Source organism: Monoraphidium neglectum (genome assembly GCF_000611645.1).
Source record: "Monoraphidium neglectum strain SAG 48.87 unplaced genomic scaffold scaffold00676, whole genome shotgun sequence".
Lineage (NCBI taxonomy): Eukaryota > Viridiplantae > Chlorophyta > Chlorophyceae > Sphaeropleales > Selenastraceae > Monoraphidium > Monoraphidium neglectum.
This window is the reverse complement of record NW_014012952.1, coordinates 1-13206: the sequence shown is the minus strand read 5'-3', so window position 1 is coordinate 13206 and position 13206 is coordinate 1. Positions and strand designations below refer to the sequence as shown.

The following is a 13206-nucleotide window of genomic DNA, read 5'->3' as shown; positions in this document are numbered from 1 at the left end:
TTTGTGTGTGTGTGTGTGTGTGTGTGTGTGTGTGTGTGTGTGTGTGTGTGTGTGTGTGTGTGTGTGCACGCGCACACGCGTAATTGTGTGCACACCCGCGCGCACGCCCAGGTGAGCAAAGATCTGTAACTCTCGGCCACCGGCCCAGCAGGCGAGGATTTGTGGTCGTGGCCTGGACCCGCGAGCACGCGGCATACAATTCTAGTGGCGGCTGCAGCTTCCCGTCAAGACACCCGACCTGCAGGCCCTTGGTGCTGGCCATGACGGCGTTGGTGTAGTTGTTTTCAGCCTGAAGGTATGAGATGACTTCGGGGCTCTTGCGGGCGTCATCCCTCAGCCTGCACGTGGCAACAGGGGGGGGCCACAGCGGAGCGAGGCTTGCTGGCCATAGGTGCAGACATTGCGCATGCTGCCGAGCCTTTGATGTACCAATCAAGCAATGCAAGGCAGCCGATTAACATTTCGCAGTCACAGATGGCTCCAAGCTGCCGAAGATTGCTCAAAGTGTCTGCGCCCTGCTCTGTCTGGCCATGACTGCACGCCGCCCCTTGCTCCGCCAAGGGCGCACCCCTAGCAGTACCCACCAGTAGTAATCGTCGACACGGGTGTCGTTGTTGATGGTCATGACGTGAGGGTGTCTGGGCGCCACCGGCGGGTGCAGCGACCTGGCGGCCTCAAAATCGCCGCCCCTGCCGTTTCAAAGCGTGATGCTGTGCTTGTGTTGTGCTCTGCAGCTTTGCTGCATGGTCCCAGGCGCATGGCAAAGACGGCATGGCTTAGTGAGCGTGCCTGATCATGTGCTCCATAAACTCACTGTGTGATGGCATTTTGGGCCTTGATCCGCAGCAGCGCCCTGGAGGGGCCAGACCGAGCGCTGCAATCGCCCGCCAGCAGCGCCAGCACCAGGGTCGCCAGCAGCGCCGCTGAACCGCAGAGCCTGAGGCTGCCGAACATGGATGCTTCAAACACTTAAGATCTCAAGGGGTTAACGAGTGGTCCCGGTTCGGAGAGGTGGCAGCCCCGCTGTTGACCACGGGGCGAGGCAGCAAAACCGTTCTGATAACAGCTGCTGCTGCAGCCGTCAAGTAGCCGTGAAGCAAGCCCAGAATCGGCTCAAAATAAAAATACTACTTCAATTAATAAAGGCCGAAAGTCACTCTGAGCATTTCGCTTCTTCTAATCGCTGAATCGCCGCGCGATGGTCCGTCAATGACGCGAGCACTGCAAAACTTCCCATCGGATTCCTTCGCTTTGGAATAGCACGACTGTAAAACAATAATCTTGCCTTCTCCTAAACCTGGGTCATGCCGCCCAAACACACGTGCTGATCCGCTGCCTCTGACCAAGTTTGGACCAGTGCCGGTATTGCAAGTGGGCAGTTGGTTCAAGAGTTGCATTGTGTCCACGTGTGTGGTGGAAAACCCCGATAGAATAGAAGGCAAGCAGTATCAGGGATACTTCTCAGTCAGGGAGGCTTAGAGACCTGGCAGCACTCCCCCGCGCCGCTGAACATGCCTACACCCTAACAGCTTTGCAGCTGCAACGGCGCTCGCGAGCCTAGTGGCGATCAAGCTGCGTTTCCTGTGCAACAGAGTGGGGACAAAAGAACTGGCTCGCATGGGGCTCTGGATGCATCAACATAATTTACAGCATCCCGTCTACCACAGCGCCTGCGCCTGATGCAGTCGAAAACGGCGGGCCGACTTGCACCTCAAGGCTCACAATATTGATGGATTGATTCAGCCACCCCTGCCACCCCCAAAGGGCGGCATGCGTGCGGTTATGGACGGACAGAGAATGCGCCTTCTGTCAGCATCATCAACGCTTATTTGGGTGCAGCCCAAGGAACGAGCAGTGCGTGCCGTCGGCAAGCGCTTGCGATGAGCAGCAGGGCGACAGCCAGCGAAGATCACAATAGGCAATTAATGATTGAGCATCATCAGAACCATTTGAATGCGCTTGCAACAGGCTAGACCTGAACCGTATGCGCTCCTCCCATTCAAGGCACAGAAGTCAGATGCGTGCGCATACAAGAATGGCAAGGTGCATGTTGAGGGTTCTTGAGCAGCTTTTGGGCTCTCGCATAGCGAGGCGGAGCAGCAGTTTGGTGCGATGGATACTGCAGGAACTCACAACCTTTGCCACTCTACAAGCCGTTCGCATAGATGTTGCAGAGCATTTGAAGCCCCCCCACGAATCTGACCATCGTCGCCTCGACATCCTCAGGCGATCAAACATGCCGCCGCGGGCGCCGCAGCTGCTGAGGCAGAGCAGAGACCGGCAAGGCCTCCGCCGGCGCCGCTTTGGCGCCGCCGGTGCCCGGCAGCGGCGCCACACCTTCCCGCCCGGTCGCCTTGAGCAGGAAGGCGTACTCTAAGACCGTGTCATTCAGCCCGTCGAAGCGCCCCGTGACGCTGAAGTGGCCGGCGCCCATCTCCGTCTTCAGCAGGAGGAGGTTGCTGTCCGTTTTAGTGGCGCGCAGCTTGGCCACCCACTTGGCGGGCTCCCAGTAGCCGACGCGCTGGTCCTGCAGACCGGCGGTCACGAACAGGTTGGGGTACCTGCGCATGGAAAAGAATGCATCGATTTGGAAATAATCCACACATGTCCCTGTGTGCCATACAGCAACAAGGACATGCACAGGGTGTGAACAGCAGGGCACTCAAGGAAATGGACAACACCGCACATGCCGGGTGTCTCGGAGGCAGAGGACAACGCTGCCGTTCAACCCGGAAAGCTAGGCGTGCCACTTGACGTTGAGGGGACGGGGCGCCTTATCGCAAGCGGCACGGTCAAAGCGTGGTCAAAGCCCTGCGCCATTATGAGTGCACCGAGCCAACGCCGGCCCATTGCTCACCTCTGCGCCCGTACGTTATCCACTGGGGCGTAGCTCTTGATGTAGCTGTAATAGCTTGCATTTTTGGGATTCCCCCACTCCTCAAACTCCACTGCAAAAGAGTCGTTGGGACAGGAGAACAGTACAGCGGTAGGTGGGTGAGGCATGGCTTTTGCATGACAGAGCGGCTGGGTGATGGCGGGCAGCGCTGCCTCCTCCCCGTTTGCCATGCAGGGTTGAAACAACCACATCTCCAAATGCAGCCGCCGTTCCTTGTCAGGGCCGCTGGGAGGGAGTGGTGCGAGACCCGCACTCACCGGTGGTGAGCGGGATGGAGTCGTCCAGCATTGTGGTGACAACGTCCACGAAAGGCACTCCAGCAATCGCGGCTTGGAACAAGTCGGGGCGCATGTTGAGCACCGCCCCGATCAGCAGGCCGCCGGCGGAGCGGCCCTCGACGGCCAGAACCTTGCTGCTGGTGTACTTGTGCTGCAGGAGGAGGCATCAAGGCACGTGAGTTTGGCGTGTGCAGGCACCGCCTTCGCGCGCATCACGGGTGTCACCTCACGCACCAAACATCGTTCATGCGCTGTACAAGAACACCTGGGCAAGCACAATGTGCATTGTGCTTTGTCAGCAAAAGCATTGCAGTGCCCACCTTCAAGAGATGCTCAGCGCATGCGATGAAGTCTGTAAATGTGTTTTTCTTTTTCAGGTACTTTCCGTCTTCGTACCAATAGCGACCCATGTCGCCACCACCACGGACTGCATGATTTGGTGTACGTGCATGTGTGTGCGTGCGTGTGTGCAAGTGTGTGCATGCACGCGTGCGTGTGAATGTTTTGTCTGTGTGTGTGTGTGTGTGTGTGTGTGTGTGTGTGTATGAGTGTATGTGTGTGTGTGTATGTGCGCGAGCGTGCTAGCATTGGTGTGGTCATTTTTGGGGACGACGGGGCCTGTGCGGCTGATGCCTGGTTCCGAGACGGACTGCAAAGTTTGGAGTCATACAAGAGACTCCCCGCCCTACTAAATGCGTTCTTTCCAATTTCCGCGCGCAATCCAGTAACATGTAGCGCCATACGGGCAATGCGGCCGCCACCCACCGTGCGCTATGGCCACGACCCAGCCGCGGTCTAGCAGGCTCAGGCGTTCTGAGCTGAACGACGGGTCCACCGAGTCGCCATACGCACCATACCTGTTGACAAGTTGCAGGGGGTAGTGCAATACAGCGGTTGTATCACAAGACTGCATGTGTCAAGGCATCCCCGCCTGTCCACCGCCGCCAACCGCGGCTGTGAGGCACGCACCGGCCGGCGCGCCCGCACAACATGGGGCCGGTGACATGGGGCCGCGGCTGGGTGAAGCCCTGCGCGGGAGCTGCCGCCGCTCACCCTTTCAGCAGCAGGGGCGCGGCGCCGTCCCTTTTGAAGGAGGCCCTGCGGTACACCAGGCTTATGGGAACGCGGGCGCCGTCGGGCGCGACGGCCCACAGCCGCTCAGTCTTGTAGTCGTCCTTGCTGAAGCCGCCGAGAACGGGAGTGACCTGCTCATGGAGGGAGGGGGGACGGTGGGGCGCCGGCCAATTGGGGGTGGCGACAGGGCGCTGGCCGCAGCAGCAGCAGGAGGTCAAGCACTGAGCTTGAGAGGGTGCCAGGGCAACATGGCAAAGGGTGAGGCGGGCGCTGGTGTCGGCCGATGCAAGCGCACTCACAAACACCGGCGCTCGTGATGGGTAGCGTTGACGCGGCCGTCACATTGATCAGAAACCCCACCTTGCGGACCGCCCTGCGGCCGGAGGGGATGTCGAGATCTATGGCGCGCGGGGGCGTAGTCATGCTCTCGTAGTACAGCCGCAGCACATCCGTGTCGAAATCCGCAGTGAAGGCTGCGGGTGGCGCGAGCGGGGCGCGGTGATGCGGGGCGCGGGCGCGGCCGGGCGTGCGACACACCCGTCAGAGTGCAGCAGGTGCACGGGGCAGGGGCGCTTTGCCGAGCAGGGGTGCGGTAGCAGGGTAGATGCGCAAGCGTATCTTGTGGGCCAAAACATTTTGAGCGAGGGACATTCAGAGGGCTGGCAAAACCCCCAACAGATTCAATGATGACATCATCTTTGCTACGCACATCCCGAGAGGGTGTAGACCTCTTCTTCGAACTCGATGGGCTGGCCGTCTTTGAGCCGTGTGGTGGGCATCTTCCCGCCGGCGTCGATGCTGTATAGCACTAGCCGCGTGCTGGCGTTGGCGCGCTCTGTCACCAAGATGTGCTTTTGGGACATCGAGACCGAATCAATCTGGACGTCCCGCCGGTGGGGCAGGATCACCTGGGAGAGATGTATGTGTGTGTGTGTGTGTGTGTGTGTGTGTGTGTGTGTGTGTGTGTGTGTGTGAGTGCGCGAGTTTGTGCGTGCATGTGTATGCTTTGCACAGAGTAGAGTGTTGCTTGAGCATAAAAGCAGGGGTCTGGGCCAGCCAATGCGCCCTTTTGTTGAATCGGCCGGACAGAGCCGCGCATGCCGCCGCACGCCGCCAAGGGGAGTGGCGGCGGAAGCCGGCGCCGCATCAGCCACGCGCCTCGTGCACTCACCGTCTGCTTCCTGGGGTCACTCATGGGTGCAACCAGCAGCTCGTAATTTGGGCGGGCCTTGTCGCGCACCAGCAACAAGAACCTGCAGACGGTTGCCATGGGTGTGTACGTGGTCGGTGCGCGTTGCCTGCACTGGCCCTGTGGTGTGGGGTTCAAACCCTGAACCCTGAATCCTGGGTGGACGCATGAGCGGGGGACTTGGGCAGACCGGGAGACTCATGATGTCGTGAAGCCCTGGCACCAGGGCAGACCGTGCAGCGGCAGCCCGCCCCTGTCCTTTGCCCTTACCAGTCCTCTCCGGGCGTGGGCCCTGGGTGATGGCGCACCACGTAGTCAAGGTCCTGCAATGATGTGCATTCGGCAAATTGAGCAGGGCAGCCGACGGGCTCGGGCACCCAAACAACAGCTCCTTGAAGCCAAGGTAGAGCCGTACATATCGCAGGCACGGCTGCGCTCGAGCTGTCATTGGGCTGAGTGGAGCAGCCAGAGTTGCTGGCCTTGCCGATATGTTGCTCCCATCGCTTGCCTGTGGGAATCAAGCCCCAATCCTATAAAAACATTTGCGCTGGCAATCTAATGCCAATGGGCAAGCTTGCAGCATACCACAACAGGCTCGCGGCATGAGCTGCCACGCTGCAGCCCCTCCCCCTGGCACACTCTTTAAGCTTCCGAGCACCCAGCTGCCAAGCTCACATGTACGCGAGGCATGACGGCTGTGAACTTCCCGGTTGGGTCGTCGGTTCGGAGGTACTGGATCTCGCTTGTGAGTTTGGAGCCTAGGGGCAAGCAGGTGTTGGGATGGTTGCCAGAGATCTGTGGATGTTTGCACTCTGATTTTGTACGCTGTGCGCACGCGATTGCGTGCATGCCTGCTTGTGTGTGTGTGTGTGTGTGTGTGTGTGTGTGTGTGTGTGTGTGTGTGTGTGCGCGCGCGCGTGTGCGCACGCGCGTGCGTGCGTGTGCGCAAAAGTGAGCACAGGTCAGCACAGCGCAGCTGCCACAGGCCAAGCAGCTGCGGCGCGCCACGGTGCGCTGCTCATTGGGGTGGGGAGTATGGGCCCTCTCACTCAGCGATATGAAAAGCAGCCGCTGGCTGAAGCTGCGCGAGATGCCGGCGTTGAAGGCGTCGTCTCGCTCCTCATAAATGAGGACGTCCTTGCTGCTGGGGGCGCCGATCCTGGAGGGTTGGGAGAGGGGTACCATGACAGCCCGGGTGTTCTCAGGTTTCAGGCTCAACACTTGAGGGATCGGGCCAGTTATGGGAGGGGAGGGAAACGGGCGCCGCATTTATGCGACGTCAGCAGGCAGCAGCGTAGCATGGCAGCAGGCCCTGGGAGCGGCAGATCCCTCCCTGGATGCATGGCTAGCACGCCAGCGCTGGCTGCAAAGCCCAAGTTGTGTTCAAATGTCAGATGGGACATTGGGCGGTGCAGGGTTGCTCACTTGTGTCTCATGACCTTGCTGGGGCGATTCGCTTCATCAGTCAGCAAGTACAGCTTGGTTGGTTTGGGGATGGGAGGAGGACGGAGGCTTCATGACCAAGCGAGGAAAAGAGGAAAAGCCCCGTCAACGTGCAGGATGCATGGTGACGGGCAGGAGGAACCTCACCACCAGCAACGTGGCGCGCACGCATAATCATGGGCAAAGAGGGGCAATGCCGTGCTGTGGCGCGCACCACAGTGGTGCTGTTGTCAGCCCAGGCAATGCTGCCGTCTGTTTCAGGGATTGGGTCGATGACCTCACGGCCTGTCTTCAAATCCTGTGGCGGTTTGGCAGATGATCACAATGGGTGCTGACAGAAGCAGCGACGTGCGGCGCAGACACAAATTGGGGCGTGGGGCCGGGGTTGAAGCCTTTGGACGTTGCCGTATCCGGCAAACGCACAAGAGCAGCCGAGTTCACATGAGCGTCCTACCCACAAACATGCCCCCGGACAGACACAATCTCCCACAGACGCTTGCAATCATGAAATTGAACAAACGTATTTCTTTACTAGCAGCTGACGGAAGATGTGTCACACGCACTTGCTTAAACGCACGCGCGCGCGCACACACACACACACACACACACACACACACACACACACACACACACACACACACACACACACACACGCACACACACAATCACACACACGCACAAACCCACACATGCACTGCCACCACCACTACTGACACGCTCGCACACAAGCGGCTGCGTCAAAAGTCTCAAGCCCGGGCGCGTGCCAGGCCAGCACAGGCAATCCCACCTTGACACGCAGGGTGTACTTTTCCGCGCCCGCGGTATCCTCAGTCCAGGCCATCAATTTGCCGTCAGGGGACACATCGATCGTGCTGACCTGCGGCAAGAATGTATGATGCAGCACGGCGTTGACATGTCATGCAGCCTGGCGCCTCAACAATCAACGGGCAGCACGAGGACACTGCAGTTCAGCCGCCCGTGCGCAATCTTTGCTCCGCCTCATGCTGTTCCAGCAAGGAAAGCATGCTTCCGAAAGGCAAACAAATCGTCACATGGACCAGAAATGCAACTGTCACTCATCGTTTGACGGCACAAACGCCTGATTGCGGGCACTGCAAGTGGACGATCTGCGCACCATGTAAAAGGTGGAGTTCAGCTCCTGCCGCCGCCTGTTCTCGTCCAGCAACACCTCTTCCACGGCGTTCGGCGGCGGCGCGTCCGTCTCGTTGGGGCGCGCCGCGCCGGCCGGGACCTTCACGCGCATGTGGACGCTGTACTGCTGGCCTGTCCCCACTTTTGCGAAGTACCTGCGGCCAGACGGCGGGGCGGAGGCGAAGGTGGCGGCGCATGCGGGGCCCAAGGACGGGACGCTTGTGCTGGCAAGCAGCGGCTGTGCGGGGACCCATTCGTTGTCCAAGCCGCATGCCATGCCTGAGCGGGGAGGGAGAGCACAAGGGCCCTGGCAGCATCCGGCTGCAAAGCGGACTCCATGATGAGAGAGCGCTGTGATGCGTGAATGGGGCTGCTAATATGTTGCTGTAACATCCCAGGGGATGATTGGTGCCGCCGCTGTCGAGCATATGGTGTGATGGCACCCAGGGTCGGCGCACCAGTACCCAAGATCCCTTTCGGGAACGCCTGTATCGTCCTCTTTGATGCGGCCGCGCAATTCCCGGTACAGACGGTCCTGTGTGTGTGTGTGTGTGTGTGGTTGTGGGTGTTGCGCCTGCCAAGTGCAGCGAGATCAGGGTCCCCAGCGGTGCGTAAGGAGTGTGGTAAAGCCCTGGGCATAAAGCACGGATGCAGGAGTGTGCGTTGAAGCTTGTCTGCTGCCCCGCGACGGGACGGGTGAGGGGCTCCGACCACGCACACCGCCGCGGGCTGGCGCAGCCAGGGCGGAACGCGCAGCACTGCAAAGGCACGGGTAACTCGTTCTCGACGCGAGCGTCGGCCCGGCGCGGGCGCCCGCTCTGAGCGGTGGCATTCCCTCCCCTGAAGGGCAGGCCTGCCCCAATGAGCGGCCGACCTGCAAGCCCTTGGTGCCCGCCATGACGGCGTCGGTGTAGTTGTTCTCGGCCTCAAGGTATGAGATGACCTCGCGGCTCTTGCGGGCGTCATCCCTGAGCCTGCACGCGGCAACAGAGGGAAGGGGGCGCGCGGCAGAGGGGAGATTGCCGGCCAGGGGGTACAGGCGCTGCAGGCGTCCCGGGGCGCGAGGGTGTCAGCTATCAGTTGCGACCCCAAGGCCCTGCACGCCTCGCAGGCGGCGGTTACGTGCAGGGCTGCCGGCGCGTGAGGCGCATGGTGAGTTGCCGCCTTGGGAGGGGTGCAGGTGCACCAGCAGGCTGCTGTCGGCGCGCTTGGCCGCGCACCAGCGGCCATGCAGATTGTCAGATATCTGTACTCACCAGTAGTAATTGTCAACGCGGGTGTCGTTGTTGGCCTTGATGAGGTGCGGGCGCTTTGGAGCGACCGGCGGCCGCAGTGCCGGCGCCGCGCCGCCTTGCGGCCTGGGGAACCCATCGCGGATGGCATGGGGCACGGGGCAGCGCGTGGGGCGGGCCGTTTGCGCAAGCAGAGGCGCTGACGTCCTGCGCGGCGCACTGCACCACATGATAGCCGTCCGCCCGCCCCACCACCCACCCGAGGATTGACCTCCTGCAGAGCACGCCTAGAGGCTGACCGGACGGCCCGCACCCGGGGGCGAGCTTGCGAGTGGCGACGTCTGCACAGGGAAGCGGCGAAGAGGGGTGGGGCGCGTGTGGCTGGTTTCATCACAGCTCGCGACCCCGCCTACAAGCTGCGCCGGGCGCGGCCCACCTGCGGCGTTGCCGCCGAGTCCCCATATGGTGCTGCTAGTGCTGCTGATCAAGGCTAGCAGCACCAGCGCCGCGCCCGCGCCTGCGCCGGCCCACCACCGGGTGTGGACGGGCTGCATTTAGGGCTAGTTTCGGTGCTGGGCGCGGGCTCAGGCTCGCCCTCGCAGTGTCACCCTTGGGCCGCCCTCTCGCGCTGGGCAACCACCGTGCAGCGTCGCGGCGTGCAGGCCAGGGCCACGCTTGGGCCGACCCTTCATGCGCTATGGGGCCGGCTGTTGTTGTCACCGAAGGCTGAATACGATTTACTAGCGGTCCAGAAAGTACACAGCGTCGAAGTGTGTATGTAGATCCGGTGACACGGTCTACACTGCAGATCGACGGGTCGCTACTACTGGGCGGGTGGTGCAGACTGGTGGACCCTATAATCAATGCTGGGGCCTCGTGGAATGCAGCTCGCGGCCGCCATTAGCGCAGGCGCAGCTGATGTTGTGGGCGGTCGCACCCAAGCCCGAAGCAGTGAAGCCGCCAGGCGGCTGCCCGGACCGGGCGTCACTCGTTGCGCCGTACCACCGCAATTCGACAGCTGCGATTCAGAGGAGTGCGCCGTCCAGGCGCAGACGGCGCACTGCCGGCCCTGTGTCACGGAGATTGTCCTGCAGTAGCAAGGCTCTGGGCGTGCGTGAGGCGGTTGAGGTTTCCAGCCGCCTCCAAGCTGCAGCAGGCCCACAATGGGGCCCAGCAGCTCTGCACTTTCAATTTGTGACGTGAATATGCTACCTAAGCGATGCCAGACGTCTGTTTCCCCGCACCAAAACATGGCCGGGCCGTCTCAGCAAGATCCCTGGGGTAGCCTCTGCACAGATTAGAGACGTTCTGCTTTACAGGGCAGCTTGCGCAAAGGCAGCGCGGCGATTGTGTTATGGTACGAGCAGCGGTGCAGACGTAGAGTCAAGCCGCCGAAGGTCAAACGTTAAGGATGGGTCAAACGCTGCAGCCGTCAACCGCGCTGGAAAAACGATACCTCCGCTAGCCGGCCGAGGGCGCCGCCGGAACAGCGGAAAGAGGGCCGGGCCGGGCCGGGCCGGGCGGGCCGGGGCAGCCGGCGCCGCCGCGTCAGAGCAGCACGTTTATGTGGAAGGCGTTGAGCAGCTTCTGGGCCTCCAGCTTGACCGCGTCCTCCCCGCGCCCTTCGCTCTCCAGCAGCCGCCGCAGCACGTCCTGTCGTAATGACGGGGCGGGCGCTCTTGGTACGCAAAGATCAACTCAAGCTTGCATCGACCCCCGGGGCACGGCCAGGCCGCGCCAGCGCTTGTCCGCAGGCACTGGCAGCGGCTGGGGTGCGGCCGCGCGTGGCCGTCTTTATTGAGCCTGTTGATGCCGAACGAGCGTGGCGCCGGGTGCGCAAAGCGCGATGGGCGAGGTCGCGGCGCGCGGTCACCTGTATTCTGAATTTCATTATGAACTCCTTCGGCCGCGGGTGGTGCTCGTACAGCACGCGCAGTATCTCCAGCAGCCGCGCGCGCAGGATGGGGGCGCCGCCGCCCGGCGGAGACGCGAGGGGCTCGAGCAGCGGGGGCACCAGCCCGCCGGTGGCCATTGCCACGGACAGCTTGGACGACCTTTCGGGGGCGGGGGGCGGCGACGCATCGCGGCGGGCGCTTGAGGGTTGAGCCGCTCGCCGCATCCTGCCTTGCTTTCTGGCGCTTGCGTCTCCTGAGCGGACGTCAAGCCGCGCGGGTCTGCTTCCCCCGTTCTCATACTTTGAGCGGCATAACCAGTAGCTGCACATGTGCCTCAACAGACATGCGACACACACAGTGGATGCAAGACACACGTGTGCACGCGCGTGCAAACACACACACACACACACACACACACACACCTGACACGCTGACGAATGCACGCGAACACCAACGCGCAATCACGCACACATCTCCATCGCCCCCGCGCCCGCTCCTCCACCCCCCACCTGCTCAGCATCAGCTTCAGGCTGTCCAGCATCTGCGGCATCGTGGCCATGTCCCGCTGGCGGCACGCGGTCGCAAACAGCTCCACCAGCTGCCCCACGGCCTGGGGGGCCACCAGGCGGTGCTCCACGCGTGCGTGGTCCTCCAGCAGCCAGGTGTCCAGGGCGCGCAGCAGCCCAACCTGCATCTGGGAGTCCTGGGGGCAGTTCAATGGGGGGCGGGGGGCGGGGGGTGGGTGGATGTGGAGGGTTTGATCAGCGAAGAAGGGAGGAAGTCTGTGAGGTGGGTTGGGAGGATTGAGGGTTGAGGGTGGACGCGGGCGCATGTGGTGGGAGACGGGCGACATGGGCGCCCCCGCGGGGCGCTGTCCTGCGGGCTTGTGCACGCACCTGTTAAGCAGCTGCCAGCCGCACCCTTGGGAGCTGAGCTCTCTCCGGGTCCTCGGCCATGCGCCTGAGACGCGCGGCCCCGCAGGGTCATGCGCACCCCAGCGCCGCGCACACAGTCACATGTGCACCCCCAAGTCAAGCACGCGCAAAGCCGACACCCCTGAAGAGCCGCATGCCCCCCCTCCCCGCAAAGTTTACACTAAGCAGGGGCGGCGCCCTGCGTTTCAAACCATTCCCTTCTAACCAACAGTTCCCTTAAAATACAATTCCCTCCAGGCTCACACGCCCAGCAGACCCAGGCCTCCTTTCCCTCACCTCCTCCCCCAGCAGCTGCAGGAAGATGTCCAGGCCGCTGCACGCCCACAGCTTGGCGCGCGTGCTGCTGCTGGTGCTGGCCATGCCGATGAGCATGGGCACCACAAACCCCCGCACCGCCGCGCGCCGCGCCTCTGCTGCGGCGGCGCCGGTCAAAGGGTCGAGCACCGCAGGCTGCTGCTGCTGCTGCTGCTGCTGCTGAGAGAGGGCCGGGGAGGACTCCAGGGCGAAGCGGCACAGGTGCTGCACTATGCCCGCGGTGGCGGCGACCTGATCAAGTCGGGAATGCAGCGTGGCAAAATTGCAATGAGAGTCAAGCGCTGGCTGCAAAAAATCGCGCCTCGCATCGCGCCGACCCCGTTGTCCGTGTGCACGCGGCTGTACCATGTCATGCCACATGCGACGCCCCAATGCAGGGTGCGCGGGGCGTATGTTTGGGGCCAGGGGCTGGGCGAAGTCGCGCTCAGCAAAGGGAGAAGCAACGCGATGCTTGGCGTGCCTGCTGAAAGTGCGGGCACACACCAAGATGCGCCGCACGCGCGCGCGCGCACACACACATACACACACAGACACACAAACACTCTAACACACACACACACACACACATGCGCGCATGCGCCACACCTCTAGGTGCACACGCTTATTGAATTTGCATATGTTGTACAGCGCGTGCAGAGCCTCCAGCTGCGCCTCCGGCCCCGCCGCCGCCTCCCTCTCCCGCGACAAAAACGGCACCAGCTGATTGATGGCGCCGGCGTCCTTGATGGCCGGCAGGACGGACGCCTCGCCGGTCAGCCACCGCAGGGCGCGCATTACCTGGGCGGAGGAGGCGGGGG

General features: G+C 62.2%; 3 protein-coding genes across 3 annotated transcripts in view; all 3 read right to left on the bottom strand.

Annotated features, from left to right (window-relative positions):
* Positions 1 to 954, bottom strand: part of MNEG_4760 (oligopeptidase B) — a gene marked incomplete at both ends in the record, with an annotated part of 7918 nt that extends 6964 nt beyond the window's left edge. Inside the window, 3 exons of the mRNA XM_014046765.1 lie at positions 239 to 338; positions 585 to 689; positions 815 to 954. Of these exons, the coding sequence (XP_013902219.1) occupies positions 239 to 338; positions 585 to 689; positions 815 to 954 (345 nt within the window). The remainder of the gene's footprint in view (positions 1 to 238; positions 339 to 584; positions 690 to 814) is intronic.
* Positions 955 to 2230: 1276 nt separating this feature from the next.
* Positions 2231 to 9818, bottom strand: MNEG_4759 (oligopeptidase B; the record flags this gene model as incomplete). Its single annotated transcript, XM_014046764.1, has 21 exons — positions 2231 to 2561; positions 2858 to 2948; positions 3154 to 3325; positions 3495 to 3601; positions 3940 to 4031; positions 4228 to 4379; positions 4609 to 4721; positions 4958 to 5156; positions 5420 to 5501; positions 5708 to 5760; positions 6113 to 6195; positions 6487 to 6596; positions 6863 to 6915; positions 7095 to 7178; positions 7668 to 7757; positions 8016 to 8187; positions 8491 to 8567; positions 8907 to 9006; positions 9289 to 9390; positions 9578 to 9605; positions 9701 to 9818. 21 exons carry the CDS (start codon positions 9816 to 9818, stop codon positions 2231 to 2233), a joined length of 2409 nt encoding a protein of 802 aa, XP_013902218.1.
* Positions 9819 to 10812: 994 nt separating this feature from the next.
* Positions 10813 to 13183, bottom strand: MNEG_4758 (hypothetical protein; the record flags this gene model as incomplete). Its single annotated transcript, XM_014046763.1, has 5 exons — positions 10813 to 10917; positions 11138 to 11318; positions 11669 to 11862; positions 12371 to 12640; positions 12995 to 13183. 5 exons carry the CDS (start codon positions 13181 to 13183, stop codon positions 10813 to 10815), a joined length of 939 nt encoding a protein of 312 aa, XP_013902217.1.
* Between the last annotated feature and the right edge of the window lie 23 nt (positions 13184 to 13206).